Source organism: Gymnoscopelus braueri (assembly GCF_963280865.1).
Source record: "Gymnoscopelus braueri genome assembly, chromosome: 10".
Taxonomy (NCBI): domain Eukaryota; kingdom Metazoa; phylum Chordata; class Actinopteri; order Myctophiformes; family Myctophidae; genus Gymnoscopelus; species Gymnoscopelus braueri.
Genome location: NC_137611.1, coordinates 31,624,038 through 31,650,755, shown reverse-complemented (window position 1 = coordinate 31,650,755; position 26,718 = coordinate 31,624,038). Strand labels below are relative to the sequence as shown.

The 26,718-nt window shown below is 41.8% G+C and overlaps 1 protein-coding gene across 1 annotated transcript; it reads right to left on the bottom strand.

The window, feature by feature from the left end:
* Positions 1 to 15,868: 15,868 nt before the first annotated feature.
* Positions 15,869 to 26,240, bottom strand: LOC308094081 (peptidase inhibitor 15-like). The gene is made up of 5 exons (XM_080440533.1): positions 25,815 to 26,240; positions 23,381 to 23,499; positions 21,709 to 21,841; positions 18,804 to 18,919; positions 15,869 to 17,933 (listed from the first exon to the last, which is right to left on the bottom strand). The coding sequence occupies exons 1-5, from the start codon at positions 26,118 to 26,120 to the stop codon at positions 17,798 to 17,800; spliced, it is 810 nt and encodes a 269-aa protein (XP_080296659.1). The 5' UTR covers positions 26,121 to 26,240; the 3' UTR covers positions 15,869 to 17,797.
* Between the last annotated feature and the right edge of the window lie 478 nt (positions 26,241 to 26,718).

Below are 26,718 nucleotides of genomic sequence, written 5' to 3'. Positions count from 1 at the left end.
TGTGCCACTTGGTTGATCCATTCCAGAGCATTCATTCTCTTATTCCACAGTATCTCTTATGGTTAATGTCCCCCTGCCACTCCAAAAATCCAATTGTCTACTTCGAACTCGTGGGAAATTGTCTTCTCTCTCCTCAATCGCCCGCCACATCTAATCTCTTCCCTCTTCTATTTCAGTTGTCATGTACTTTGAGAGGACTTTTGATATCCACAGTTCCTTTCCTCAGTTCCCCATTAGCCCTCCTGAATCCTTTACTGCCTGCTCCTTACTGTCTGTTACTTAACATCTCAACATCTCCACAAACTGGCATCTGGTAGCAGGGCTACTCTCTGGATCCTCTGGCCCCTACTTATTCTGGTGACCCCATGGCCTTTTCTCTAGCGTTACCCTTAGGCCACATCTCAAAATCGAATGGGTAGATTGCCATGAAACAGACCTTTCCTCTATAGTGCCACTCTAAGGCAAAAATATACGCTTTTTTCACACACAATATCTCATAATCTAATTCCTAGATTCCTGGATGGACCTTATTGATTCGTGACTTTTTCCTCTACAGCACCACCCTTCAGCTAATATCCTGTTGGGTGTAAGGAGCAGCATAGAGTCTATAGGGGCTGCTGGCAGTGCTTTTAGACTCTAGTCTAAAAGTCTAATGTCCAAAAGTCTTGCATGTTCTTCCCTCAGCCTATCAAAAACTAAATGTGGATCTCGGGATCCACATGGAAACGGCATGGGTCCAATATAGATATCAGACTATGTGGCCAGTACTTCTGTGGCAGTGTGCACATTTTTCTTTTGGCAGTACAGCAGATTAGGAGATTTGCCTCGACAAATCAGACAGACACACAAACAGACATATCTTCTATATGGCTCGCCATGCCATAAAAAGCTTATTTTTTAATCAACGTACTGAACATACTTTGTTGTAGCAAAGTGAGATGTCATTTTGAAATCCCACATGGAACCAAGTAAGAAGCAGAGAGTCTAAAGAGAACAGGCTATGTCACTGGTTAGTCACAGCTTGTCTCATCTCTCCACCTCTGTCTCCTATATCATCACCCTCATTCTCTCATTATCTCTCTGTCCTTTATCTTCTTTCCTCTATTGTCCCGCTAGCTTCTTCCCTAAGGTCCCTCCCACTTCTTTGCACCTTCCTCCCTCATTCTTCTCTGGTATCAAAATTCTCAGACTCTCATAATTTTCTGACTCTCGCCATTTCGTTTTAGCACGCACCCTCAACTCCTCTCTCTTTCTCCCCTGTGCCTCTGTTGTAATCAATAGAGTGAATTGGAGAGAGAGAGAGAGAGAGAGGGAGAGCGAGAGAGCGAGAGAGAGAGAGAGAGAGAGCGAGAGAGAGAGAGAGAGAGAGACTGACTGACTGACTGACTGACTGACTGAGAAAGATACAGGGCACAGGAGACAGGAAAAAGAGAGTGAGTTGAGGGTGAGTGCTAAACGAAATGGAGAGAATGGCGAGGGACGAGAGAGAGACCCCTACAGGCTTGTAGGCGGTACATGCTAGAAGCACTTCCGTTTGACCCATGGACAAGTACCAAACCGCATTCCATGAGGGCATTGCAGTGTGTAAAAAAAGAAGAAGCAGTTATTGTGCAAACAAACAACAATGACAAATGTTGTGGTTTGAAAGGATGCAGATGGCACACATAGAATTGGTCAGTCAACAAAGTACTTACAATACTCAATACTCCCACCTACATCAAAAGATGCAGCCACATGTAGTTTTACCAACCCGATCTCCAGAGATTACCGTAACATTGCACGGAACGAGTGCACTTCATTCCGTGGATAGCCGCCTCGGAACTCCCGAATTGCGTGCATATGGTACGGCGCTGCCTTTGTGACTAAACCATTTCGGAGGCGCGCAGTCACAGGCGAATTGTCCCCCCGTGAAGGACCACCGAGGGAGCTAAGGCGACCGAGTTGCCGTCCTGAACGGTGGGACATTCGCCTGTGCCTACTCGGCGCCGTTTGAGTTATGTACCGATAGGCACAGAATCGTAAATTTTATTGTGCGGACTGCTCTGCTTCCGGGTTTTTCCGTGTTGCGACTGGTTACGCCCACCGTGGGACTCGCCGTACATATGCACGCAATTTGGGAGTTCCGAGGCGACTATCCACGGAATGAAGTGCACTCGTTCCGTGCAATGTTACGGTATTCTCTGGAGATCAGGCTGAGTTTTACAGTTGAGTATACCGTGGTGGCAGTGACTCACGTGGTTGTCTGGTGAATTAGAAGGTTCCCGGTCCGATCTACTCCTCCTTCAACCTAGGACTATTTATTTGTACAGTATGTTCATTCCATATTAATTGTGTTCATTATAGATGAGCAACTTTCAGATTGTGATCTTGAACAATAAACTGTTGTCAGGGCATGACGATTGCCTTTCCAGCACATGAGTGCAAGTTACTAACATCTTGTAGGCCTAACCAAAATCTTCACTAGTATGTCATAGCAGAATAATATTGACACATCAGCAAAAAACAGAAGCAGCAACAACAGTTACAGCAGCATATTGTTTAGTAGAAATGTTAGCTATAAAGGTATGAATATGCCAGTCGGTCAGTTTGTTTGTTCGTCCGTCTGTCCATCCGTCCGTCCACACATTAGCCTACTCCCGTGAAAATTTGCTCAATTGCCATGCATTGTTATGCTCCTCAGCGAATGCCCCTGATCTTGGAGACCCCAGGGTCTTTTCTGTTGTGCCATCCCACCTCCCTTTTGGTACCTTTAATCTTTGCAAATATATCAGTATGCCTAACTTTATACAGATCAATATTTGTCTACGCCAGGCCGAAAGGCATGGCGAGAGAGTATGTTTTACCCCCTGTCCGTCCGTACGTCCGTCCGTGTGTGTGTCCATCTGTCCGTTAGCAGCTAATCTCCGGCACCGTTGGCCCGGTCGCTGCGAAACTGTGCACACACACTCCCTGGATGCCAATTCAAATTTTTCACATGGGCCTGTTATAGCGCCACCAGGAGGCCGATTTGTGCAAAATTCATTTTTTGACATTACTCCTACAGATTTTATCCAAACATCATGCAAATTGGTACACAGCATCTCTACAGTCATGTGATCAACACGGATTTGTCCGATTTCCCATATTCCATCCTGATTGGCTAAGGTTGGCTTCCAAAGTTTTCAGGATTGGTCCGTTTTGAACAAAAGGCCTCAAATTATGCACGCAGCTTGCAATTTCCGTGAAATTTCACACGCACATTCCCACTAGGCAGAGGAAGAAATGCCACCCTTTTCACAATGGCCTGTTAAAGCGCCACCAGCAGCTCTCATTTAGCAAAATCATGAATGCAGTGTCCGCTTGCCGTGAAAGGCCTAGGAATAAATGGCACAACTTTCACATTGGTCTATTATAGCGCCTCCAGGAGGCCACAATAACGTACCTGACCTGGCGGAGACCTGTGCTCCGAGGAGCACTTTTTCTAGTTGTTTGCGTTTTTGTTTGTTTTTCTTCCAGGAATCATAATTCAGTTTGAATAATTGTTATCTAATCCTAAATGGCCTTTTAATTTCTTGAATTTAAGAATTCTTTGCTACCTCAAATCTGTGGGAAAACGGTTTAGTTTATTTTATGGAAGAAAATGCAAATGTGGCATATTGAAAATTGGTTACAGGTAGCATTATGTTTTCACATGTACTACAGTATCATGTATAATAATTACACAATACTATACAATACATACTAATTGTGATAGTCTGTTGATTTGACACTTCAATAGATTTGTCAACTGATAAGCTCTTAATTGTCCTGAAATCTCAGATTATCTGTTTACGGGGAAAAAAAAGAAGAAAGAAATAATCTCTGTCTAACCTTTGCCAACTTTGTGGTATGTCTGGTGTTGACTTTGACTCTGGTGACTCACTTGTGAGGATATTTGTGTGAGTGTGTTTGTGAGTGTTAATAGAATACTTTACTTTGTAGTTCAGTAGCTTTCTAGCTCAGAGGCAGAGCGGGCATGGCTGCCACCCTCTGACACACAGATGGCTCAGATAATTACTAGAGCACCGGCCTTGGGAGCGCACATAAAATCCCATAAGTGTTGAGTTAAGCCTGAGAGTGTATACTGTATGTAACTAAAGGGTCCATTTGGTTAGATTTGTATATACTCTTAGAGTAACAAATGGATAAATGAACATTGAGGATTTTATTGTGTCCATTGGCATACACAGTCTCACATTTAGACAAACAGTCAGAAACACAGCCTCCACACACAAAATGCAATTTACAATTTATATTTACAGTATAATATCAAAAAATGTATAATCTGTACATTCTTTACACGCTAAAGCAGGGGTCTTCAACTGAGGGTCCGGGACTCCTAGGGGGTCCTCAGAGTTACTTCAGGGGGGCCGCCAAATCTTTGTGTGATAGGATAATCTTTTTACATTAACCACTTTAACCCTAGCATTCCTATTCTGAGGAGAACTTTAGCCAAAAATAGCAGATTTACAAGCTCACAACGCCTCACGCTTGTGAGCTTGTAGATTGGCTATTTTCGGTAAAGAGATTCGGTGGATAGGGGAAAAAAGCAGACAAAGTACAGCGTGAAAAGTCAAGTTTACTAAGTATTTAGGGTTGGTTAAATGTCTGAAAATACTGTGCATCAACATGAATCCATCATGATAGTGCTGTCAAACAAGTCTATGAAGCTATCTATGAAAATGAAATCTATGAAAAAGTTTTATTTTTCATAGAATTCTATACGATATGTACTGGGGGGGTCCCTGCTTCATCTCTTTCTCAGCTAAGGGGTCCTTGGGCTGAAAAACATTGAAGACCCCTGCACTGAAGGATGCCAGGTCTACAGATAAACCTGGCATCTGTCTACATAACATGCTATTACATTTTAGCCTTTGAATAAGCCTGCAAGATCATCAAGGCTAGGGCAAGTGCTACATAACGGACTACGTGGAGTCTGAAGAGGTGAGTTTTCAGATTACAGTGGAAAATTGGGAGTGAGTCTTCAGTTTTAATTGCAATGGGGAGTTTGTTCCACAGCCTTGGGGCCAGAATTAAGGGAGAAGAGTCTGGGGCGTGTGGAATGTTGTCCCGGATGTTTTAGGGAAGGCTGACAGCTTCCCTTTGTTAGCCGATCTGAGTGAGCAGGAGGGGTTGTAGGGTTGGATCAGGTTTTGAAGATACGGGGGTGCCATACCTTTGGTTGCTTTGAAGACCAACATCAGTGACAGTGTTTTGTACTCTGTGCTGGCAGTAACTGGGAGCCAATGGAGGGAGTGGAGAAGGGGGGAAGCATGTGGCTGGTTGAAGACCAAGCGTGCTGCAGCATTCTGGATCATTTGGAGGGGCGGGAGAAATGTATTTTACTGGGACAGAAAAAACAATCTATTCATACAATACACAAACACACATTTGATTAAACATAACTTATTGACCAGAGCAGAGAACTCTCCAAACACAACATAATCCCCATGCATGGGAGATGGAAGTTTTATTAGATTATTTGTGAGGCATTTCTGTTAAGATTACATGGTTTGTGCCGTTCACTGCAATGCCAGGAGTTGTAGTCATGCAATGGTGGGAGATATACTGTACTGCTCTCCTAAAAATGGAATTCAATTAATTGATTGATTTCCTCAGCTGCGACTTTTGGGCCGATTAGATGAATTGGTTGTGCCAACCATTCATATTGGAGCAGTGCAAGCAGTGTGCGCACACGTGCGAGCGCACACACACACACACACACACACACACACACACACAGTATACAGTGTACAATTATGAAAAAAGTCGTTTTAAAAGCAACAGTCTCACATTGTCATCTTTACATCATGAATACAGACGCACATGCGCACGCACGCACGCACGCACGCACGCACGCACGCACGCACGCACGCACGCACGCACGCACGCACGCACGCACGCACGCACACACACACACACACACACACACACACACACACACACACACACACACACACACACACACACACACACACACACACACACACACACACACACACACACACACACACACACACACACACACACACACATTCCTCTCCCTTCCCTGCAGCATGGAAAAGTAAAGTCTGACCATCTCATAGCTCTGATATCTGCCTTTATGACATCAGTGGAGGAACAAACATGTTCGCGGCGGGAAGTTAATTACTCATTCCAGTCAGGGTCCAATAAAGGGTCGGACGATATGGTGTGACACCTGAAGCCATTATCACACCCTCCAACACACATACACATGCTGTGTGACAGGGTACATTAAAATGGTGTGTTTGTGTCTGTATGTTTAGTCACTGCCCGGGCGGTTTCTGTCACCTCTGTAATAATACTGTCCCAGGGGCGTTAACTGGCTTAATTAAAAAAGTACATCAAGCGCTCGCACGCGCGCACGCACGCACGCACGCACGCACGCACGCACGCACGCACGCACGCACGCACGCACGCACGCACGCACGCACGCACGCACGCACGCACGCACAAAGACACACAGCTTTGGCAGATTTAATTAGCTTACCAGCGTTTGCATATCAGCGCTACGGCATATTATCAATGGACATCAGAAGTGTGTGTGTGTGTGTGTGTGTGTGTGCCTACTTGTAATTCAGGTTGGTTGGGGTTTGACTAAACTTGACTTCTTGTTACACTGTAAGAGACATATAAGGTAGATAGAGTAACAGCATATAAGAGCTTGCTGTGTTGAAACAAATAATACTGTATATGCCACGTCTGGTGGTCAATTGTATTCAAGTACAAGTAAAGAGAGAGAAAAAATAGGGGGAACAGCAGTGATGATGATGAGAGAGTCATGGAGTTATAGGATATATAGGGAGTTCTAATGAGGGTGGGCAATACACAGACAATTAGCTGCAGTAAAATGGAGAGGCATATGGCCTTGAAGAGAGCGGCTTAGGGACAAACAAACTGTCTCAAAAGAGACAGCGAACGACCCATGCCTGAACTAATTAACCAGTCTGAAGGCAAAGAGCACAGCTGTTTGTTGCCTGGCAACCCAAATCCAGCATTGGGTGTTTATTGGGCCATTTTTTTTTTAAAACCACTAGCTGTGGTCTTTTTTGCTACATTTGGTGTGCGCGCGTGTGTTTACACAGCATGTTATGGTGCGAGTGTCGTTTCAGTCCTTGTTGTGCGGGACTGAAGTTAATTAGCATGTAAGTTACAAATCCGTTCAATTTTCAAAAAACAATTACTATAAGGACTTTAAATACCTATAAACGGGTTACTTATACATGATTAAATTAATCTCAATATGATATACAAGGTATGCAGCCATAGATCAAATACAGACCATATTCAGACCAGGCAGGTGCATGGCGGTAGATATGGGAATACACACACGCACGCACGCATGCACACATGCAGGGCCGGATTAACCCTTTGCGGTGCCCGGTGCTTGGACCCGGTTTGGTGCCCCCCGGGACGGTTTTGTCAACGGGGCGGAAGAAACGGACGCTCTAAAATCGCAGTTTTGTTGTATTATTTTTTTTACGCCGTTTGGTGCCCCCCCAAGGGTTGGTGCCCTGTGCTTCAGCACCTCAAGCCCGTTGGATAAGCCACCACTGCACACATGCACACACATACTGTACATACATACACGCACACACAGAGCATATTGGGGTATACTTTATTTGTGTGTAATATAGGCGTTATTCTGAGGTACAGCATTGTGAAAGTAGGCAATTATACACAGTGTGTTGGCCGAATATGGAATAGAGTGACATCAAAGCCCTCATCATGGCTTGATGGGATTGTATTGTGCTGGAATTACAGGGATAGGGAAGGTGGAGGTTTTATGGGGGATTTTCATGAGGAATGGGCAATTTCTTCTCATGTGGTGTGTTTACATGTACACATGTATCATTACACTGGTTACTGGTGAACAGTGTTGCCAGGTCTGCTTATTATAAGCGACTTTTTAAGTTTTTCTGCTTGTAAATATTGGTAGTTGAGGCTTGCTTGTTTCTAAAGTGTAGTTGCTTATTTGGCCTTGTTTCCTAATGTTGTTTAAACCAATGGTTCTTATTTTTTTTCTCGAGTAGCCAATTACTTTTTACCCCTTTTTCTACCCAATTTAGTTGTAATACCAATTAATTCCACCCCACACACATTTCTGTGTCGTATCCTACTGACTCACCTACTAGTGAGGAGCCCCTACCAGGAGGACGTAGAGCCTTCATCCAACTCCTCCCGCTCAACACTCCCCGCTGACAGGTGCCGCCCCAGCCTGTAGGAGTACGTACAGTGACAAATATCATCCTTAAAAATGTGTCACTTTTAAAAAGATTTGGGGGGGTTGAAAATAACAGATCTACAAGCTCACAACGCGTTGTGAGCTTGTAGATTGGCTATTTTCAAATATCCGATGCATATTAGGTCTAAAGTGCTCATTTAGCCTAGTCGCTTCTTTTGGGCTTGTTTTCATAGACCTGGTTGCTTATTTCTCTCGCAGAATCTGGCAACGCCGACTGTGAACTATCATCTTAAAGGTAATGAAGGTTTGATTAAAGTGTGCAGTTGTTTGGTATGGAATATTTCTCCAATAACAAGGGCTTATATAGCTTGATTTATGGTAGGATAAGAGAAGGATGTAAGGTAATATCCCACACATTGCTATCTCATTATCAGTTCTATTGAAGCGTCTTTTTTTCTGACTAACCTTCCTGGATGTTTTTTGAGCCAAGTAGATAAGACCCGTGCTTCCTGTCAACCAACTGATGCATATTCTTGTGAGCCAGGGGTTCATTATGATGTTGAACATATTCCCAGCAGTGATCATTTAGAGAGATTTGTTTCCTCCAACTTACACTAAACACTCCAAACTGGCTGTTGATTTGCTACAGCAGATGTTTACCAAAGTAAACATCCCCCTTTTCTACTTTTATATTTATTTATATATAATTCCTGTATTTGAAAAATTAAGACTTTTTTACTACTAAAAGAAAATAAGGCTAATTTCCAGCTTTCTCTTCTGGGTCTCAAGCTAAAAGGTTTGGGAACCACTGTAATAGATCCCATGCTGACACCATTCTCCTTATGAGAATTAGGAAAATAGCCAATAGCCTTGGAACAGCTATTGGCTGGTTCATATTATCTTCTGCCAACTAACTAAGTTAGCTATCATCAATCTTACTTAACTATAACTAACTTCGATTTCTACTCGTTTTGATGTGTTTGCATACTATTGTATATTTGTCTGTCTGTCATTAAATGTTTCGATGAATTGAGTACCAAGGACCCCAATGGAAACAAGACATGCTTTCTTGGGTTTAAAACCCTCTTCACAGACCTTGTATTGAACTGTACTTCCCTTTGCTTGTCTTTGCAAACTGTTAATAAAGTATTCAATCAATCAATCAATCAATCAATCAAACCCTGGCCAAAATAGGGGTTATACATAAAAACACTGCTGACTACGTTAGAATTGCACCAACACAACCAGTCAAGGCTTTAACTTTAAAAGGAGGTTTGTTTTACAGAGCTTTAAAGCCTGGGTTGGGAAGCTAAGTGAAGTTGTAAAAGTTGACATCTTATTTCACATAAAACATAATACAGATTATGCCACTGCTATAGGCTACAATATGACTGGTAAATAGAGCACATTTCTCCATGCATCGTCAAGAGCAGGTAAGCCACAGCACACAAAAAGGGAATAATTAACTCATAGGCTAGTTGTTTCACTGCGCTGCAAAATACGCACACACCATTAGTTCACTATTTTTCAGGGGACCAATATTATATCAAAACAGTGGTTTAATACATTACGACTACACCATATACAAAACAATCTAACTGTATTAAATAGGTTAAAACATTGACACACTTCAAAAGAACCCACAGACATTACGTGCACGTAATAAAAACATCCTTACCACAGGGCGAGCAGAGTGGAACGCACCTTAATGGTAGAATTCTGCTCCACAAGCTACCCAGTATACATGTATACTACATTGTTAGCCCCATTGAAGAGTAGCAATAGCTACATATAACTATTAAAACGTACCATGGGTGACGCTGGATCACACTCTACACGCCTGTGCAGAATCTGCAAACAATCTGTTGTTGAATGACAACTTCCTGATTTTAAAAGGCCAACCAGACCATGATTGGACAGCAGTCAGATTGGTTCACCAATCCTGATACACCTTAGCTCTACACACGCTCACCACAGGGGAAATAAGACATAACATTAACTCCACCTGGCTATAGCTAGCTACTAGCAAGCTAGCTAAGCTATCAGCCTTTGGCCATACTGTCTAGAACAGGGTTTGGTTTACCTGTATGTATAGTAATTGTGTAAATCTGTCTCTTCAAAAGTTGATTCTGTGTGTTGCAACATGAAGAGTGTTAAAGTTGGATTGTAATTGAAAATCTATGCATGTAAAGAGTTATTTTCAGAGTCTCATTGAACATTGTTCTGTTCACATTCAAATTCAAATTCACATTTCAATTTGGTCAAATGAGGTGCAGACCGTCAGTCACCACACTAAGGTATTTAGACAAGTAGTCAGCCTGTACAGCTCGACTTCACCAGTGAACACTGCCGTGTGATAGTTCAAGAGTGGACAGGGAGGCCACGCCATTGCTTAATGCGACTGTAGTCTTGTTGGTATGTGGAAAGCTGTTATGATTATACATAAGTAACCATTATACACATTTTCCATCCTGCATCATTCGTATAACATCTATCTGTCATGCATCTCTATTGTGTCCATTCTCTATGACTGCTGTTAGTTATTGAAATGTGGACTTGATGATGCAACTGTGATCGTGTTACAGTGTTGCAGTGAAAACAGTCTGCTCTGTATTCACTACTGTACATACATGTTTTAATGTCGTGCCAGGAGACACAAACAATGATTTGTTCCATGGATAAGAGTGCTGTATGGTTTAGAACCATGGACAGAGCTCACCTGTCCAGTGTACTACTCAGTACCATGGACAGCTCACAGTTCATGTGATTTAGAACCATGGACAGAGCTCACCTGTCCAGTACTACTCAGAACCATGGGAACCCCAAATACATGAAAGCTGGCCTATTAAATGTCCCAACCTAAGACTTATATTTGTGCAAAGTTTGAGGACAATTGCACCACTGGTGTGCTGTAAGGAGGCGAACAGATAAATAAAGGATTATAAGTGCAAGATGCACAACAAATGTATATGTGTGTGTGTATGTGTGGGCAGGGCAATTTCCTGGCAATTTCAGTCTTGACCTGACCATTTAACACAAATGATTGATGTTTGGCAGGAATCAATTGGAAACTAGTTCTGTCTTGTCTGCCTTTGATCACAGTCACACAAGGTAGCCTAAATAAAGACTACAAATTGCTTTTACTGTGACCCCCTCTGAGATACAGTAATATACTTTCAATATATCACAGCCCTCTTTGTGAGTGTGAGGACCCAAGTTCGAATATGACTGAAGTCTTGTCTCGCAAGTCACTCCTCTCTGCTCTTGATTTCCTGTCTTTCTACACTGACCTATCTAATACAAAGCATAAGAAATGCTCAAATTTAATGTACAAAAAAAGAGAGACACGCGCTCAAATGTTGGCCACTGAGCATCTTCCCTGGAACAGCTGGGGGCGTTAAGTGCCTCGTCTGAAGAGCACGTAACCACTGGTCAATCCTGTTGAACCATCGAAAGATGGAGTGTGTGAATTACGGGGGAGAAAATGACCAGCTCACCTTTCCTGTGTGAGACACACGCTCTCCTGAAAGTAGGACAGCCATTCAACAAAACGTGTGCCAAAAACAACGTGACAATGTTTCCTTGGAAAATTAATCGACTAATTAATCGATTAATCTAGACTGACTAACAAAGGTTACTTGAAGAATATATCACTTTCACTTTTAAAAATGTATGTCTTAAAACGTCATGACTTAAAGCAGTGGTTCTCAACCTTTTTAGGCAGTGACCCCCAAAATAATCATATTTGAACTGGGAACCCCACACCCTGACAAGCATTTGGAATTGTAGGAATTGAGGCATTCAATGTTTGACTCGCTTCCACAGAATATTGTGAAAATAGCCGGTCTACAAGATCGGCTTGTAGATGGGCTATTTTGAAATTTGTTGCCTCTTTCTTATATTATTTGACAATTTGGCCTATGTTTAACCAGTTTTTATAATATGGTTTGTTGATTACTTTTGATTCAGGAATGGTCTTTTTTCTTTTATTATTATTTTTTGGTATTAAAAAGGTCTTAAAAGTCCTTAAATTGTCACTGTCATCTGGGGACCCCCCAAAAATCAACCCACAGGTTGAAAACCACCGACTTAAAGGACCATACCATAGGCCCATAGTATACTGTATATCATTGTCTAGTCACAGCTTTGGCCATGTTGTACATAAAGACCATTTTCATTTAAAAAATAAATACATTTTTATTTAGCTTTTGGGTAAAAAAAATTTGTCCAAAGGGATTAGTATGTTAACGAAAATACCTGAATAATTTAGTCAGTGACGGGTGTTTCCGATTAATCTAACATGGTTAAAATAGAGTTTGAAGTTACAATGGGTTTGTATAGGAAGGGGGCGTGTCTGATAAAATGAATATCAAATATCTAAATACTGAATCAAGCAACTTAAAAACTGTCCGGGGTGCTCCCAAAAGCCTGAGTAGAAGATAAAATGAACCACTTTTTCTTTTTTTAAAGTGAAATATCTCTTTAGGGCGCGCTCCCACCAAGAGTTGGCTGGCCGCTGTTAAACGCAGGTTGTGCGCGGCCACAGTTTTTTGCAGCCAGCGGATTCTAAAAAACGGGAGTGTCGCGCCTGTCACTCACTTTCAGGACCGTCCCCGTAGACCGCACTGCCTGCTGCCTTGAGCACCATGTTGCTTCCTGAGTTTTGAGACAGTCCGCCTTCGACTCACCCGATTGGACAGAGGGAGAAAATCAGCGCCTGCCTCCAGCAGTTTTATGCTTAGTCGCGGAGAGCAGATAAACGCAAGGTCTGCGCGACTAGCGAAAAAATCTGCTCTTGCGTGAATCAACGCATTTGCATTGACAATGCATTGGCAGATTCTGCAAACAGCGGCCAGCCAACTCTTGGTGGGAGCGCGCCCTTAAACAGACAAAACAATACCCCTGCCCCAACCCAATGTATAAGTTTAATGGCTAAATACATCCCTCTAGTGTTAGAACAGTGCAACTACAATTCTCTGGAATCATCTGCATTACAAGATGAAGAAACTTGAGGCTGCTAATGGTACCTGGCCCTGAATGAGCCCATGGAGGGACTAATCACTAAGGTCATGAAACTATATGAACAATAGGACACATCTTATCATTGAAGGTAAGATATGTTTATTTGTATAGCGCATACACAAATGCAATTAAAAGTGCTTTACATAAGGCATAAAAAGGCATTTGAAGATACATAAAAAATATGGGACTCAGCTTAAAGACTGTATTGCTTTACAGCATAATTTATTCTTGTAATATAATTTTTAAAATCAAAACAGCATAGTAATAGACATAGTAATAGGCAAAAATAATTGCAGATGCTCATTATCTCATACTCCTATTTACTGTATGTGACAGAAAGAATGAAAGAAAGAAATTAACAAACAAACAAACAAACAATCAAACAAACAAAAAAACGAACAAACAAACAAACCTCACTAGATGTTCTGCCATGTTTGCGTGTGGAACAAAAAGTGAAACGGTTTAGCACCAGAATATTTCATTATTAAAGGAACAATGAATAATCTAGACATGATGTGCGTACACAAACAATTGCATATGTTGTAATATTTATGTGACAAAAAGATATAAAGATACAGTAGTGTATTTGTGGAAGTGGAACAAATCGTGTCTTAACTACAGTACAGTATATAGCACCATAAAATCGGTATACAGACTGATCCAGTATTCTGAATTTGAAATGATTGAGTCAGCATGCTGTGATGCATACTGCTCCAGATGTACTTCAACAGACAAAAGAAAACAACTATACAAAAACAAAGGCAGAGAATATACGGGAAAAAAAACATTTCTGTCAGACATAAATAATGACATAAATAATTGATCTGGAAAAAACAACATGATGCTACTGTAGATATGTTAGCATTTAGGTTGGGGGTGAGCTGGTCATTTTGCAGATGCACTTCCAAAACGAAAGTTCAAAACAAATTACACAAATATTTTGGATTCTCTTAAATGAAGAACATTCCCAGCAGCCAGTAATGGCTGCGTTTACAGTACATGCACACAGTATCTTGACTGTTGACTCATATCCCACTTTATGTCTTCTTTGGGATAAGTTGTTTATATGCACCTTCAAACACCAGGATTCACCCAGGGTCTATACTAAGGGCCCTATTTTCCGTGCCGCCTTAACCCTTGGCACTACCTACTACCAGCCGTGAATTACACACAAGGCAGCTGGCGCTGTCCCTAAATAGTATCTTATGGCCGCACTACCCGCTATACATTATGCAGACTCCGTTATTTGCACCTGGAGGTGTGCCCGTGCCCCGTGGGCGTGTTGTTGCGTTATCCCTAAAATTGCTATCTTGCCCACACACGTTTGGGAAAGCGCATAGCGGATTCTAAACCACCCGCTATGCCAAATTCGTTTGGTAGAGCGCGCGCCTGCAATGGACATGCCGGGAGTCGGGCCGGGCGCACATCGGCACAACATTCAGAGGTCTCTCCTCATTCTCAACGAATCTCTGTGATTGTAATTTTCCTATAATCAGCAGAAGTGAGAGGGTCAATTCCTTGTGTCAATTGTGTTTATATAAGACGTTAGTCTATTCAAACACAATGATTTGTGCTGCGCGATGCTGTTCGCTCCAAAATACACTTCAGCGTTATTAATCCATTGCGAAGGAAATAAAGAACGGATTACAATAATATAACATTCCTTATAATCATTAACATGTAGGTGATACTTATGTCTATCGAATATGGTTTTATTGAAAGGCAATCAAATGCTAGAGCTTATGAAGCAAACGTTGGGTGTATAGTGTCCAACGTTATAAGTGCCTCAGTGCGGCTGCAGAGTGAGTGGACATGGACACACCGGCACTTCTGAATTGAGTGATTGTGAATGTGATTGTAATTACAATTTTACTGTGATCCACAAAAGTGTGACTGTTAATTCCTTGTGTCAATAAATTGTGTTTTCATCAGCAGTTGCCAGTTAAAGGAGTAGTTCACCCAAAAAATGACTTATTTTCTATCAATTACACACCCAATGAAGAATTGAATTCATTGAGATTTTTTTAGTTTTTGTCGGATTCCTAAGCCAATAATTTGATTCCCGGCGGAAAGATGCTAATGTATCCGGTAGGAGACTCAAAGGAGACTCTTTGTGTCTCCTACCGGAACCACTGCCGGTCATCAAATTATTGGCTTAGAAATGCGACAAAAACTAAAACATATCCATGAATTCAATTCTCCATGGGGTGACAAATCAATAGAAAAAAAAAATATTCGGGTGAACTATCCCTTTAAAGGGGAATTTTGGACTAAAGTTTTCTTACCTTTTCTATGACGTTATGATATCTTAGGATGAATGGTACAGTAGAAAATTTTCATAACTCCACCCCTGAGCCGCCACAGCTTAAAAGGTGCGCGGATAGGCCTTAGGTTAGATCACATATTTTAATAGCTTTTTTTGATTTTTTTTTTGGTGAGATCTGACGTTCATAGTGACAGAACACTATGCAACCAAAAAAAAAAAAAAAAAAAAAAAACAGAAGTCTCGCTAGACAAGATTGAAATCTCGAGATTGAAATCTCGTCTAGCGAGACTTCTGTTTTTTTTTTTTTTTTTTGGGACAGTGTTTTGTCACTATGAACGTCAGATCTCACCAAAAAAAATAAAATAAAAAGCTATTAAAATATGTGATCTAACCTAAGGCCTATCCGCGCACCTTTTAACACATTGATTGCCTAGATCGAGTCAACTCGTTTTTAGAATCCATCGCTTGATTGCCTAGATCGAGTTAACTCGTTTTTACATTTTTGGGGGAAAATTCCACAAGGGGCGACCTAACACAGCTTTGGAATGATCGATCGTCTCTCAGAGAAGAACAATGTGGATGTGACGTCATTCCAAAAAACGTCACTTCCATCCGCCCCAATGATGGGATTTTCAGAAAAACGGCTGTAACTCAGTTTCTTTTTTTTCCATTGAAAACCACCCGTTTTCAGCGGACCAAAGCTCCAAAATGGCGGATCGCGGTTGGAAACTTGTTGTTCCCATGGATACACAGATCCTTCCGTCTACTCACAGGAAACTTTTTCCGTGTGTTTTTTTTACACAATGTCGGTTCCACAGCGTTTCAAATATCATCGGATTGAGGTAATTATACGCCGGCACGGGGATAGAAAACTATGTTTAATATCTTGGCAGTCAATGTGTTAAGCTGTGGCGGCTCAGGGGTGGAGTTATGAAAATTTTCTACTGTACCATTCATCCTAAGATATCATAACGTCATAGAAAAGGTAAGAAAACTTTAGTCCAAAATTCTCCTTTAAGCTTATCAAAGACAAATACAATGTCGTTTGATCTGCGTTTGCTATAACCACACCAGACCATTTTGTTTAATTAATCCAGAACACAAGCAGACTGCAGTTCTCTATAACAGCAATGTGCGAGTGATAATTCTGTATATCAAATATCATTTTATTCCAATGCAACGTCGCTCTTCCATGGGCAGAGAGGGAGAGAGTGCACTGGGGATAATGGCTTGCGCAGTCTTCTCTTAAAGGCAATGGTATCTGGCACGGTGATTGGTTTTATGAATGTAACGCCTAAACTACACCTATGCATAATGTAACGGGTAGCGCAGGTGTTTTAGGAATAAGGTTGGTATCGGAAGATAGTAACTTTTGCACGGGAACGGCCCTTGCGCCATGCTAAATTCCCAAATAGTGGGTTTAGCCACTTCGGCCCAAGATAGAGCCCTTTGTCCCTCCCTTTTGCCCTCTACACCAAATCAATTCACCGAAAATAGACGATGTACAAGCTCACAAGTCGCAACACATTGTGAGCTTATGTATCTGCCATTTTCGCCGAATGTTCACCTATTTTTGCAGAATGTTAGCATATTATGACATGCCCAGAACAAGGATGCTAGGGTTCAAATCCCCTATCCAATTAATTGAAATTTGGCATTTAATGCACCCTGGCATTTAACAGAACACTTGAAGCTGCAATCCAGATCCAGAACTTATTTGAATGAATAAAAGTTTTAACCAATCTGTATGGTAGAGTATACTCTACCATAGTAGTCAAATATCTATAGAACAATTAACAGCTTTTCTGAAAAGGTCCATATAATTTACTCAATAAGTATGTTACTAATAAGCCAGATTTTTAACCAGACTTTTAGGATCTGATATACACTTCATATTGAGCACGGGCTCAACTTGTGTGTTCTGAGAATTATGGTGAAATCCTATATAGAGTTAGGTGTGCACAATTTCATGCTGCATGGTCTGGTCATACTGCATAATTGTGACTCATGCATTCATTCAAAATGGAGACAATTGCTGATGTAATACAAAAAAAGAATGGAGTATAGGTTGTGTTTACAATCTCAAAGTGTCTCTCTCAAATATGCCAGTAATTTAATATGCAGTATAACCTGCTAGTATCAGTAATCGTACAACATCACTAATGTAAAAGACTACAGTTTCAATGTATTGTACTTGGATGTAAATTATTGTACTAGAATTACTGTAATCCAGTTACATGTAATCTGCTACTCCCGAGCTGTGATCGCTCTACCTCACACTCCATTCACTTGAACCAAGCCATGTAGTTGGATTGGATGCCTGGGAAGCACATATGGTTGCTGCAGGAGCCTCCGTAGCTGGGTGGACACGCTGAACATGGGACCCCTACCTGATAAGGTGGCTCTCCTATCCAATTTCCCCTGGAGAGAATGAGAAAAATAACTTTAAAACGGACTGATTGGTAATAGGTCTTTTTGTAGGCAAGTGGTTCTCAAACGTTTTCAACATTAATTTGGGATTCCCCAAATTAATATGTATTTGGCCATGGATGGACGCCCATCTGAAAATATTTTTATGCCAGGGACCCCTGCACAAGATTTGTGTTGTTAAAATGTTTCAAACATTTTGCAAATTTTTGTATATGTTTTGGCCTACAGTTCTTGAACCGTAGATCATACAATTAAAGTGTTTCTTTCCCTGGATTTCTTGGATCATGACACAACTCCTCATATACTGTAGATTTGTAATAGACTAGGTTTTCTTCAAAACACAATTTCTTCTACTGCTCTACTACAAATTTGGTCCAAAACTCACACAAATTGGTATCTATGGAATCATGTGATCAAGATGTATCAGTTAGATTTAGCAGATTCCATTCCAATTGACTACGACTGCCTTCCGAATTTTGTGGGCCTGTAGGCAACCCGGCCTGGCGAGGATATGAGCTCTGAGGAGCGCACTTTTCTAGTTGATTTGATTGTCTTTATTGCACAACTGCATTTTTTGCTGTGAACCTTAACTCATTAAAACCGGGAAAACATCTGTGTCATTTTAGATTTTAGCGTTGGCTATTCAAAAATAGCAGATATACAAGCTCACAGCGTGTCAATTCGTGCCGCGCTGCAAGCTTGTACATCTGCTATTTCAAAATTTAGAAAAATCTTGAAAGTGTTGAATCATTTTGAATTACGAAGAAGTACTGATTTAGAAGGCATTTGTAGAATCGGCCTTAAGTCTTAATGGGTTAAAGAGCAAAGACTTGTCTTCAGTAGAATGACAGAGTAGCGTACTTAGGTGAGTAGTTGCAGACCAGATAGGTGGCCTCTCTCCACATTTCTCCCCATACAAACATGTTGTAGCAGGTCTGCACCGCACATCCCACCCTGGTAGTGGAAGCCCAAACCATCTAAAAAAGAAAAAGAAAAGAAAGAAAAGAAAGTATATAATAAGGGGATAAACATCTACTTTAAGTGTGTGTGTGTGTGTGTGTGTGTGTGTGTGTGTGTGTGTGTGTGTGTGTGTGTGTGTGTGTGTGTGTGTGTGTGTGTGAGAGAGAGAGAGAGAGAGAGAGAATATCCCTGTGTACAGTATAGCTGCATACGTACAACAAGGAAATCATATTTGATCCACACTTTTTGAATACATAGATTAACATTACTGTCAACAGCAAAACCATGTGTCTGACATGGTCTGTTCATTAGCACTGATTGGTCAGCTGCTCAGCTGCCCTATTACCCACAGACAACTGACTACAACTTTAGCTTATACTACTCTTGGTCAGCTGCTGGCTGTTATCCTTACGGAGGATACGGCAGCTGAACAAGCTTTTCTCGGTCACCCCTCAGTCAGGGCAATTAACGACCAGTGGTGGAAAGAGTACTATTTTTTTTTTTACTTAAGTGAAAGTATCAATACTGCAATGTAGAAATACTGTGTTACAAGTAAAAGTCTGGTATTCAAAGTAAAAGTACAAAAGTATTGGCATCAAAATATACTTAAAGTACCAAAAGTAAAAGTACTCATTATGCAGAAGGTCCCATTTCGCACGTTTCCAAATGTATAAAATTCATGAAAATCCTTTGAAAATAGCAGATCTACAAGCTCAAAACACGCTGTGAGCTTGTAGATCGGCTATTTTAAAATTGCCAAAGTATAGGTCTGAAGTGGTTTCGTAATAATAATCAAAATCTACAAGGTAACTAGTAACTCAAGTTTTCAAATAATTATGTACAAGTACAATATTTGCCTCTGAGATGTAGTGGAGTAGAAGTAAAAGTATTGAAAATTGGAAATATTCCAGTAAAGTAAAAATAGTAAAAAGTCAAAAGTATACTTAAAGGAGAGATCCGGACATTTTAAGTGTTATCTTTGATGTGTCGCTAATCACTCACCATCATTGAAATGGACGTTGAGTTATTCCAGAGAGTCCCGTGTCATGCAGTCTGGCGACCCCCTCCGTGGCATAATGGGAGCCCGTGTAAGAGTGAAATTCGTCTATTATAACCGATGCAAAGTTAGTATTTTCTCTACTACTGCTCATTGTGGAGTCTCATGATACTCAAACATGCACTGAAAGTCGCGCACAAGTTATCGTTCGTGCAGAACTAGACGACGCTGGTTGCTTACTTCTTCCACAGAACCTGGCGTCTGTGGAAGAAGTAAGCAACCAGCATCATCTCGTTCTGCATGAACGATAGCTCGTTCGCGGAGGGGGTCGACAGACTGCACAACACGGGACTCTCTGAAATAACTCAACGTCCCTTTCAATGATGGTGAGTGATTAGCGACACATCAAAGATAACACTTAAAATGGGCGGATCTCTCCTTTAAGTACAGTACCTGAGTAAATGTACTAAAAGTTACTTTCCACCACTGATAACGACATGGTCAATATATTTACTACAGAAAGTAAGTATTTCACACATTGATTTTCATTTTATTACTTGTTGATTATTTGGCAACAGATTACAGATGACCGTATCAACCAGAAAACAGAAAATAGGTTCATACAAAATCCTAAATTATACTTGGTTGCGCGTGGGTGTCGTGCACCGAAAATAGTGGATCTACACGCTCACAACACAGAGTGAGATGTTTGTGCCCAGCAGCAACGACCATGCAATGCACAGAAAATCCCCTACTTCTGGTCAGACGAAGGAGGAGCCAGGCCCAGAGGCAACCCACAATGCCTAGAGCCTCCTGGTGTCGACACCAGCTGCAACATCTCAACTAACCTTCATGAGTTATGCAGGACTGATGGCGTGAATACAGGCTGTAGCAGGCTGTAGCTGTAGCATGCGTGGATCTGCATAGTCGGTCTGGCTAGTGCCAGGCTAACCCTAAGCCCTAATTAGCACTGTCAACTACCCCAAAGAGACAGTGGGGGCAGTAGCATGCCACTTGGACACAGGCCGGGGGCTGATCAGCCTCGGTCGGGACACCTGGAGGAGGGTGTCTGTTGCAAGACCTGAAACACCCAGTGACTCCAGGTAACAGTTTGTGCATCAGTTCATGTTTGCAGCGGGAAGGCGCGCCTCCGCGCAAGTGGAGCTTACTATGAAACCGTGCGCGGGTTGTGTCTCTCTCTCTCTGTGTCTCTGTGTGCACTGCCTGTGTGCAGCTCCTCTGAGATAAGTAAATGTCCAATTTAGACGTACCATACATCAAATGAAAGGTCTTTGAAAACTGAACACACCTGTCAAGGTTGCGTTTAAGCCCGCCCCTTCCCCCGGAAGCCACGCCCCGGAGAAGGCTCCTAAAAACTCCCCATTGAAACCCCATGTTAAATGAAAAGTGCCCGAATCGCTCGGATTTTGGCTCCGCCCCCCGGAAGTGGGTGAAACAGGCACTTCAAACACTTTGTTGAATTGTTCAAAAACATTCAAAGTTTTTTTTTTGTGAATTTGTATTTTTCTAAGATGCTCCTTTTAACGCAGATTTAAAAAAAAAAAAATAATAATAATATTGGTTACTTTTCTTTAAATATTTTTTTTCATTATTTTTTTTATTTTTTTGCGTTCGCTTACCGCGTTCGCGCGTCTTACTTGTTTATTAACAAGTATAAATCAGGCTTCACCAATCATATTATTATGTGAGATTCTGCTATAACAAGATCCTGAAAAGTGCAGGAAAGAAAAAAACCTTATGGCCAAACATTTTGTCAGAGAATAATTAGTTCTTACTGTAATACCCTACCTGTGTGTAGTGTGTACACATGGGCCCATAGCAGTGCATGGGGCACCTGGGGTTGCAGAGGCGAGGGTAGGGGAAGACATAGTCCTTCACTTCATCATACCATGGCTTGAGGAGCTCCAGAATGGAGCCAAAACTGGGAAGAAGAAGAGATCATTGAGGGTTCATGTAAGGGACATGATTATAACATAGGCTAGGCATGCAACATTGAATATGCCATCTCAGTAATAAACTAGAAAAAGTGCTCCTCGGAGCACAGGTCTCCGCCAGGTCAGGTACGTTATTCTGGCCTCCTGGTGGCGCTACAATAGGCCAATGTGAAAAGGGTGCCAACCGTGCCATTTATTCTTGCATTGACACTGCATTCATGATTTGAGGCATTTTGTTCCAAAAATGTGTTTTGCTAAATTAGACCTGCGGGTGGCGCTATAACAGGCCAATGTGAGAAGGGTGGCATTTCTTTCTCGGCCTAGTGGGAATGTGCGTGTGAAATTTCACGGAAATCGCAAGCTGTGTGTATACTTTGAGGCTTTTTGTTCAAAACTGACTAATCCTGCAAACTTTGGAAGCCAACCTTAGGCAATGAGGATGGAATATGGGAAATCGGACAGATCCGGGTTGATCACATGACTATAGAGATACTGTGTACTGATTTGCATGACGTTTGGATAACATTTTTAGGAGTAATATAAAAAAATGGGTTTTGCACAAATCGGCCTCCTGGTGGCGCTATAACAGGCCCATGTGAAAGAGGGGGGGCAGAGGTTCTGAATTGGCATCCAGGGAGTGTGTGTGCAGAGTTTCGGAGCGACCGGGCCAACGGTGCCGGAGATTAGCTGGTGACAGACGGACGGACACACGGACACACGGACGGACGGACAGGGGGTAAAACATACTCTCTCGCCATGCCTTCGGCCTGGCGGAGACAATCAGGCATGAAAGGAAAGAAAAGTTTGACTACTACTAGTGGTAAAAGTCTGGGCATATCAATCTGAAATGAGTCTCATTGTTAAGGTCATGTTGATTTGCGTAACCTTTTAAAGTGGACCATATCACTTCAATCATTTATTTAAAAATACTAATGTTGGTTTATACAGCACTGAATGGTTTAGGCCAAAAACTAATTTCTGATCTTGTACTACATCATGAACAATCCAGACCTCTCGGGTCACCTGGGAGAGATGTGTTTTCTGTCCCCAGAACCAGAAATAAAAATGTTGAAGCAACTTTCAGTTTTCATGCACCACATATCTGGAACAAACTCAGAGAAAACAGCAGGTTCGCTACAACTCTTGTTTTTTTTCTTATCAAAGCTGCATTTTATTGAGGATTTTAAACCATTATTCTGCACTGTTATTTCTAAGTTTCTTTAGTTTTACGATCTTTGGTAAAACATAACAAAACCAACCTTGTGGGGACATTTTTCTGGCCCCCATGAGGAAAGGAAGATTTTCAGAGGGTTACAATTAGGAAAGGATTCAGGCCAGGGCAAAGTTTCAGATTAGGCATTTAAGGCTTAGGTTTAGTTTTAGGGTTAGGATCGTGTGCGTGTGTGCGTGTGCGTGTGCGTGTGCGTGTGTGTGTGTGTGTGTGTGTGTGTGTGTGTGTGTGTGTGTGTGTGCGTGTGCGTGTGCGTGTGTGCGTGCGTGCGGGTGTGTGTGTGTTTTCTACCGACCCTCCTGTCCTGACAGAGAGGTTCTGTCCATAGAACTGCAGAAGGTAAGCAGGTCCATGTTCCCAGCGACAGGTAGCAGCCCAAGATTCAGCTGTCCTTGCCAGTCCATCGTCCCATAACTGTTGGATTATAATGCCTTCAGTGAGATTTGTGAGTTTGTACTATAAAAGATAGGGGTACTGTACGGACAAACGGACGGTCAGGGGTGAATTACACAGGTATCACAGGCAATGGAGATAGTTGACAAGATGATTCTTTCCAAAAACTTCAAAGATGTGAGCAAGCTCAGTTTGTCTCAACTGAAAGTATCCACTGTTTGATTGTGAGTTTTGCATCAGTGTGTGGCTTTCACCCATAGTGCAGACATGGCAGGTTGTACTGTGATATAGGGAGAGAGGGCATGACTTTGACATGGCATAGGGCTCTGCACAAGTTAGCCATGTTTTAAGATCAAAACCATACTTTATGTTTCCAAACATTCACTGACTTAAGTGCTAAATTCAAATATGATTATTGGCATTGAACTTGTACTTGAAAATCTGTTATTTTTATGGTTTTATGTCACAAAGTATAAATTCAGGCTCATGTCATGTATACATTCTGGGTAAAATCTTTCTATCTTCAAATTCTTGCAAGCTTTAACTTTCAAACTGCACTAACATATGACATCTACAAAAGGATTTTAGTGCAGCATATGTATGTTATGTTGTTCCATTGCCACAGGGCAATGATATACTGCCCAACCAGGTCGTGTTGTAGTCTATAGTATGATGTTTAATCATATGCATTATGTTCACTCTGCTTTAAAAAACATTACAAATGATACCATACAGCTCATTATTACAAATTAACTTGATCCACCTACAACTACAATTACAATTTAGGTATTAACTGTAGCAGACACTCTTATTCAGAGAGACTCACAAAGTGCAAGGTCTGAGTAAGCAGCATGAACCCTGCCTTGTCACCTAACACGGTTAACCACTTAAAAGTAGCACTATGTAGTTTGGGGTATCAGTGGCCACTTTGGAAACAAATAACATGGCAGCAAATGTCTTTGACTTCATCTCCCAAGAGTCTCTGCAACTAAGCATGTCCGGCAAGGACGCGCTGTGATTGGCCAGTCTTCTCTTTGACTGGCAAATGCCTTGGAAAATGCCAGGATGAAACTCATTGTCTACCCTATACATAATAATACAGTCAAGACCCTAGCATGGACCCCCCTGAGTCTATACATTTATGGAAGGATGATTGTTATTGCTTAAACATGTAACTTCATAATTTTGTGGGACTAGTTGACCAGAGTCCCCCATGGTTCTATACTACATCCTCTAGTATTTCTCTCTACACTAAATCTCTGAAAATAGCAGATCTACAAGTTCACACCATGGCGACACATTGCGAGCTTGAAGATTTTCAATGTTTCCCCACAGAATAGGTAAGTCAGGGTTTCAGGTGGTTAAGTGGCCCAGTAATTTGTGTGCAAAGTGAGCAAGTACTGCTCACTTAGTACTGCTACAAAGTAACTATAGGATAAGAAGTAGACATCAACCCTAATAGATAGCTGTATCTACTGTGTATAAAAAAACATGTATGGTATCTGTGAATAAGTAAACATAGACTGTATACATCTGTCGGCACTGTAGTGAAATGTATTAGTTTTCCTAGAACCTGTTTGTATACATTCTGACAGAAAACAGATTATATTTTAAACAATGTAATAATTCTCCATTTTAACTTTGACCACAAACCCCAATTGATTACTCAGTATTTATTGAATATCAGAATTTACTGTATGAATGAGTCAGTGTATAATAACTGCAATCATGAATGGGTAATACAAGTATAATAACTATAATCATGAATAATGTGTATATGCTGTACATTAACTGCTCCATAACTCTCTCTCTCTCACTCTCTTGCATGCACGCACGCACACACACGCACGCAGGCACGCACACACACACACACACACACACACACACACACACACACACACACTGTCTGTCTGTCTGTCTGTCTGTCTGTCTGTCTGTCTGTCTCTCTCTCTCTCACACTCACTCACACACACACGAGTCACGACACACACACACACACACACACACACACACACACACACACACACACACACACACACACTCTTTCTTTCTTTCTCTCTCTCTCTCTCTCTCTCTCTCTCTCTCTCTCTCTCTCTCTCTCTCTCTCTCTCTCAAGCACACAACAGGCGTTTTGTGCTTGTAGATCAGCTATTTTGGGCTAATTGTTCCCCTCAGAATAGGGATGCTACTGCTAGGGTTCAAGTGGTTATTGTAAAAAAGAAAATTCCTATCACAAGATTTGGTGACCCCCCTGTAGTAACTCTGAGGAGTGAGGACCCCCTAGGGGTGCCACCCCGGACCCCCTGCTAAAGACCCCCAAACTAGGCTATACTTACCATGTACTCCATGTTTGCTGCAGGTGGGAAGACATTGGCTCTCACTTGGTTATGGTAGTCCAGGATTGCGATCATGTCGCTCTGCGTGATGTACCGTCTCCTCCGCGATCTGACGATGGATTCATGGATGGATGGCGACGTGCAGGACTGGGGTTCATGGGGAATATGATGGAGGAGCCCATGGATACCATGGATACCAGCAGCACCGACCGTCTCGGAGGGAGACTCCGTTGCGTTGAGAACCCGAGCACTTGTTCCGCACGCAGCGCACAGCAGCACCACAGTAGTACACACAAAATAAATCATATTTAAAAAAGTTTTAAATAGGCTATCAATTAAAAGTGTAGGGGGGAAATGAGCACCATGCAAGATACCACACGATCGCAAATGGGCTCAATTTAAGAAACAGGTCCTATGTGATCCGTGGACAACTGCAGGCTGCAGATGAAACAAAGTGCTTGTCTTGCAGAGTTTAGATCTCTGCACTAGGATGTTTTGGTCAACGTGCCCAATTAGAGCGGGTTGGTGCTCGTAGAGGAGGCGTTCCAGTTCGCTGGGTTCAGCCCCGCGGTCTGGCTCAGGCTGCGCGTCATTTACGCATCATGCTGTTATTAAATTACCAATCTGGGAACCCATCCGCAAAAAAAAGGACCTCTGAATCTGTCTCGAGAGATTATTAGTACATTTACAGGCTTTAGTTTTCAACGTGGATATCAGGAAAACTGGGCACCAAAACAGAGTGGGCACTCTTCTCATCAAAAAGTGCCCAATCTTCCGGAACACTGAAAACGATAGAAGTCTATCATTAACCAGGAAGAAACAAGACATATTGGTAATTGTACAATTTATTCAATCCACCAAACACATTTCAAACTTTTTGATTGATGTTTTGATACAAATATAG